The sequence below is a fragment of the Gadus morhua genome, chromosome 12 (assembly GCF_902167405.1).
Source record: "Gadus morhua chromosome 12, gadMor3.0, whole genome shotgun sequence".
NCBI lineage: Eukaryota > Metazoa > Chordata > Actinopteri > Gadiformes > Gadidae > Gadus > Gadus morhua.
This window is the reverse complement of record NC_044059.1, coordinates 745,288-751,989: the sequence shown is the minus strand read 5'-3', so window position 1 is coordinate 751,989 and position 6,702 is coordinate 745,288. Positions and strand designations below refer to the sequence as shown.

The 6,702-nt window shown below is 41.7% G+C and overlaps 1 protein-coding gene across 1 annotated transcript in view; it reads right to left on the bottom strand.

Moving 5' to 3' along the window:
- Positions 1–5,259: 5,259 nt before the first annotated feature.
- LOC115555727 (vascular endothelial growth factor receptor 2-like) overlaps positions 5,260–6,702 on the bottom strand; it is a 38,340-nt gene continuing 36,897 nt past the window's right edge. Inside the window, 1 exon segment of the mRNA XM_030372732.1 lies at positions 5,260–6,441. Coding sequence (XP_030228592.1) covers positions 6,225–6,441 — 217 coding nt within the window. The 3' untranslated portion in view covers positions 5,260–6,224.

Genomic DNA, 6,702 nt, shown 5'->3' with positions numbered 1-6,702 from the left:
AGGATTTTTCCTATCTTTGAGTCCCTAACTTAAGTTAGGATGAGAAGTTAGGATTTATTCTGTAATGAGGCCCCATGCCCTATGTCCAAAATTCCAAACTACCCCTTTAAAGGCCCATTCACACCCTACGGTAAATACAGATTACGGGCCGTTTCGTCCGGTCCCGGAGGTGCTTCAAGCCGTCAATGGGTCCCGTCGCCTCTGAGCTTACGATCCGGAGTGCTCCGGGAGAAACGGAGCATACCACCGAAATCGAGGCGGCAGTCTAGAGTCAAAAGTCAGACTCATAACGTTTTGTACTTATATTATACTTTATACCTGACATTTTTATTTTATTGTTTATTGTTATTGTTCCACTGCTTTGGCAATTAAGTTGTAACTGGTCATTTAACAACATTTTGAGGAGATAATCTGCAGGTTGGTGAGGGGTGTCACATGCCCACCGCCTAAGCCTACACTTTTTGCAGATTTTTGCAGATTTCGGATGACGCAAAGCAAAATCATCTCTACAGATGTCATGTTTGCGATTGTCGATGCCGTTAATTTGTGAAGCTGCCCTCTTAAAGAGTTATTGCCTAACATCCATAACAACGCTGAAACCAGACGGAGGTATGAAGGGTAGTTCCGGAGGTAACGTTTGGGGTGACGGACGAATTTCGTCCGGATCCGGAGGTATGAATCGGCCTTTATAGAGCAGCACCTGAACCAGTCTAAAAATCTGACACGTTAACGTAGCACTGAACTAGGCCCTCTCGGATGCCAGGTCGACAACAACATTTGTTCCACTACGACTCCTTTCAGCTGCACACCCCTCCTCCAGCAAAAAATAATTAGAGAGAACGGCTAATAAAACGCCTGAGGTGGCGTTTTGAAAAGAAAAAACGTAAATTTTTTTAGGACATGGCATAAAGATAATTATGAGCCTTTGATTGATATCCAGACGTTTTTGGCGGAGACACATTCCTGTTCCCCACTTGTATTGGAGTGAACAGAGATATCTACTTCTGGGTCCCTTGAATCGAGGGACCCGTCCACAGCCCGCTTAAACAGCTGCAATACCAGGCTTGGCCGCTGAGCACTGGTGGATTGCGGAAGTATGCACTGTTCCTGTAGCCTGCTCCTACCAGGACCATCGTACTTCATTTCATTTGTACAGAAGGTCTGGAACTGCTCAATTGACAAACGTTCACTCACTTGGAGGCGGGTGTCTGTAGAAGTTTTAAAATGATTGGATCTGCCCAGTGCCACTCTGGATCTGCCATAACCAATCGCATAGCGTTTGGTCGTGACATATGTCATGCGACGGGACCGGCTCCTTCACCACTAACAGAGCCAGCTGGAAAATCAAACTTTTCCCGAACCCGGTGGCGAGAAGCGCCACAACATCATGGCCACCAACAATACTCAGCAAAGCTTGTTCTTGCTCCGGCTTTAATTGATCGATTTTCGGCAGCAATCCCACAACAGACCGAATAGCTTCTCTCGTATCCTTCTCCATTGTCTTCCTCTGACTACAACTGAAACTGGCGCGTGACCTTGACGTCATCGTTCTCAGCCACTCCCTCTGTTCGCTGATTGGACCGCCAGAAATCAGGTTTCCATGGAACGCATTCATATTAAGCAGACCCAGACCTAGTACTGAAGTGAAATGAAAATTGAACGGAAGTAGGTAGGTGGGCGGTGCCAGGCTACTGTTCCTGGGGGCTTGGTAGTAGTCCGGTAACTTGTCAACCCCAGCGTCTTCGGGTTGCTAAGCGACGTCAACGTCTTTGGCGGACTATTTCACTGCTGATCAACACTATGAATGCTGGTAACGAATAAATTGTAAAAAGACACACCATGTGAAGTTATTTTCCAAATAAGATTTGAAAAGCTTTGGAAGTTTATTTACAACACTATTTACATGGTTTTGGAGTAGTACACTTTGACATTTTAATACAGTTCAGCGAGAAAGGCGACGAAAAATAAGAAGGGGGCGTTCCAGTCTGTGTAAACGGGAACCCCCACCTCACGAGAACGCCCATTTGTGTCTGCAGTGGGATGATATTGCATTCTCTTAAAGAGACACACATACACACAAACACACACACACGCAATAGCTCTGCCATTCTGTTAAAGCCCCCGGGAGCAGTGCATACTTCCGCAATCCACCAGTGCTCAGCGGCCAAGCCTGGTATTGCAGCTGTTTAAGCGGGCTCTGGACGGGTTCCTCGATTCAAAGGACCCAGAAGTAGATATCTCCGTTCACTCCAATACAAGTGGGGAACAGGAATGTGTCTCCGCAAAAAATGTCTGGATATCAATCAAAGGCTCATAATTATCTTTGTGCCATGTCCTAAAAATATGTAAGTTTTTTTCTTTTCATAACGCCACCTCAAGCGTTTTATTAGCCGTTCTCTCTAATTATTTTTTTCTGGAGAAGGAGGGGTGTGCAGCTGAAAGGAGTTGTAGTGAAACAAATGTTGTTTCGACCTGGCATCCGAGAGGGCCTAGTTCAGTGCTCTGTTAACGTGTCAGATTTTTAGACTGGTTCAGCTGCTGCTCAATAACTCTCACGGTCCTCTGCTTGCGATCATTGTGATTCACCATATGTTGATCCAATTATTCAAAAGATCCAAAGACAAAGAACAGGTGCATTACGGTATCATTTTATATTATTGTTAATAGTCTAATTAACATTTCAGCGTTGGTATTTAATTTTTCATTTGCTTGTTTAGCTACCTATGTACGACAGTTAACAATGTTGGTGTATTACAATTATTTATGTGTGTAGGCCAATCCAACTTCGTTGCTGGTTGAAATGTAACCATTTATTTGTACATAAGTTATTGATTGCATCTTTCATAAATAGTCAGTTGGAAGGAATCTGTTTCTTAAGCAGTGTGACACTTGGATCTTGCATGACGGAGCACAAGTTGGCATAAAGCACTCAAAACTGCCAAAAGACATTGTTCAATTGTAGACTTGGAGCTTGCATAATGGAGGACAAGGCATAGTTTAATAGCATTTCTTTTTGAACAGCACATCCGATCAGTGGCCTCTGTAATTTTTGTACATTTAAATGTATGCCCATCACTAACGGAGTTTAAATGTATCTATTATTACTTTTATTTTCTTAATGTTATGTATTTTGTTTTTAAGATAAAACAAGAGACACCCAAACATATCTTATGGTCTCTTATTTATGTAAATGTTTCATGTATTTATATGTTTTTTACATGTGCCTGTCTGAGTTTGTGATGTGGGTCTATAGTCTCCTAGTTATGTACATGTTTCATGTATTTGTGTTTTCTTCATGTTGTGACTGTCTGAGTTTGTGATGTGAGTCTTTGTTCTATGTTCCCACTCTTGGCCTGCACCTTGACGTGATGAGTGGGCTTTAAACTAAGAATTAGTTTTATTTTTTTGTTTCTTATTGATTGTTTGTCACAGTCCATCTTATTAATGATACAAAGCCTAAACTAAACCCCTTCTCTTCTGTTTGCAGAAACTGGAAAATTCAGAGTATATTTCATCTTAAAGGTCCGATGACATGAAAATCTCACTTTATGAGGTTTTCTAACATAAATATGAGTTCCCCTAGCCTGCCTATGGTCCCCCAGTGGCTAAAACTTGCGTTTGGTGTAAAACGAGCACTAGCTGTTCTGCTCGCCTTTGAAAAAACGGAGGCTCCAGTGCGCTGATTTGGAATGTCTGTATTTAGGACGTCACCAAGAATCTCTGCCTGGCCCGCCCAGAGACGTTGGCCCGCCAATGAGACTCGACCGTGCGAGCGCCACATGTGTGTGTGTGAATACACACACTGTAACGCAAGTGTTTCTTGTCGGTTCTTTGACGTGTCTTGTATTTCCACAACGAGACTGTTGTGGGGGTTATCTGAGCCATGGTTGAGAAGGAATTGGGGGGAAGGAACTTTGGCTTTGACTCCCTCAAGAACATGAACCACGACAAGGAGGAGAAAGGGATTGTTGGCGGCGAATGTCGAACATATAGAGAATCATCGGGGGATTAGAAACCTGTACTTCGATGGTCGGTAAACAATGCGACTGCGATTACTCAGACCTCTCGCTTATGATGCTACAATGCTAACAATGCTAAAAAACAAGAATATTTCTGCATCCGGTACGTCATGAAGTAGGGCGTGGCTATGGACCCATGATGCGGAAGCATATCTCTCCTTGATGTTGCCCTGTGCCATTGTGCAGTTTACATAGGAATTAATGGGCGCCATTTTGGAATCTGTTGTCCATTTTATAATGTGTCCATGAAAGAGACACACACACACAAACACACACACACTCACACACACACACACACACACACACACACACACACACACACACACACACACACACACACACACACACACACACACACACACACACACACACACACACAATGGCTCCGCCATTCTCATAAAGAGACACATACACACACACATTTTTTTAATTTTTGGAACTCTATTCAACTCATTCATACCTCAACCTACAGACTTCATTCTACCTTCAAAATGTTCAGCAGATTTCCTAGATTCAGTGTAATGATTCTTCAACATTCAGCTTCAGCAGTGTAGCGGAGCATTTCAGTGTCAGCAGATGTTATCAGCATGACTTCAAAACCCTTCAACTCACTGATACTTCATCCTACAGACTTCATTCTACCTTCAAAATGTTCAGCAGATTTCCTAGATTCATTTTGATGATTCTTCAACGTTCAGCTTCAGCAGTGTGTAGTGGAGCATTTTAGCGACAGCAGAAATTAGCAGTATGACTTCAAAACCCTTCAACTCATTCATACTTCATTCTACAGACTTCATCCTACATTTAAAATGTTCAGCAGATTTCCTAGATTCATTGTAATGATTCTTCAACGTTCAGCTTCAGCAGTGTAGCGTAGCATTTCAGCGTCAGCAGACGTTAGCAGTATGACTTCAAAACCATTCAACTCATTCATACTTCATTCTGTAGACTTCATTCTACCTTCAAAATGTTCAGCAGATTTCCTAGATTCAGTGTAATGATTCTTCAACGTTCAGCTTCAGCAGTGTAGCGGAGCATTTCAGCGTCAGCATTCACACCGCAATACCTTCAGGGATTGCAATTCTAGTTACTGATTATCGGCATGCTATTCACATTCCAAGTTTCTCCCCCTTTTCTGCCGTTTTTTTTGTTTCTATCCTTTTTCAGCTACATATTGGACACATGAGCATACTCCTATTGGTATGTAGTAATGCGGACCATCAGATAAGACCAAAAGATGCCTAATCTAAAAGAGTGTTTATTTCATAAAAACTAGTAATATTTATTACAGGTCAATGCAAACTATGGCAATTCATAGAAAAAAGTGAGCTGTACAATGAAAATTGGTCAGAATTAGGTTACAAAAATTAATTTGAAATATTTAGTCTACAGACTCACAACTGACCAAAAAATATGTAATAATTATAACTTCTGCCAGCCCCCCCCCCAGTTGCTATTTCCTGCAATTGAGGAAGTGTGGGTGGATTGCTTGTCAGGAAATGGGCGTACCCAAATGCCAAGGCTTGGCTGGGTAAACATGATTACCTTTTTAATGGTGGTTCAAATAAATCGGCTCAACATTACGATATACCTCAAAATGGTTTGTTGAACGTAAAATGGAATCATGTGGAAGCAAATCACTGCGATAATTGTCAGAATTTTACATTTTGTATATATTGACATGTAAACACTATTTAATTCATGACATTGAAATATTATAAATTGAAAACAAGAAAAGCTGATTATATTTGTTTTGAATTCACCTCCTTGAAATTCAAATAAGGCATTTGCCCTGCTGCTGCAGTTCAAATTCTTATGGCTTGAATTTTCTGGTCCGTATTGACAACTTGAATATGCTGTTTAGAATATTTGATTTTTGTTATTTGACCTTGTGTTTTTTAAAATGGTTTACTTAAAATGCCATGTTTGAAATTCAAAGAGGTGAATTCAAAACAAATAAATCAGGTGACCTTGTTTTCAAAGTATAATATTCCAATTTTATGAATTCAATCAGTGTGTACAATGGCTTTTAAAATTCAAAAAATTATGGCAGTGATTTGCTTCCATAGAATCACTGCTATCAGGACCATTGCCTGTGATGTTGCCATATTTCAAAATTGGTCTTCCATTGGGAGGGCAGCAGAATTGGGGCAGGGAGTGGGCAGACTTCAAGGGTCGACAGGGGACAGCGGTAAAAATGTGTGGTCACACCGGCGGTGTGCTATAGCGCACATCAACGTTAAACTTGTCTGCTTTCGATGGCAACGGAGGATTCTTCAGCATTCTGTGCTTCATGATCACATCCTCGTTGGCATATATGGGCGTGTCCGTGTCGTCGGAGTGGTAGCCTGACTGGTATCCACTCGTCTGATTGGATGCTTCTGAGGCCACAGACTCCTTGCTTTTACAGCGTAGCAGTTGGCTGGGAAAAAACCAAGGCGGACGAGGGGACAGTTCATCAACTCATGAAAGCCTGTAACAGTGTATACATAAACTGTAGCTGGTAGAAATTAATTAGCCATCCATCATCAGGGATGAAATGCTCTGTTAGAATATCACTATAGTTCGCTGAGCCTGCCTCTGTATGAGCAATTGAGATAACAGATCTCTCTAAGCAAATTTCTGACTACTTAGGGCATCTCTACCATGATTAACACTTGAATGGTGGAGAGATGGATGGAGT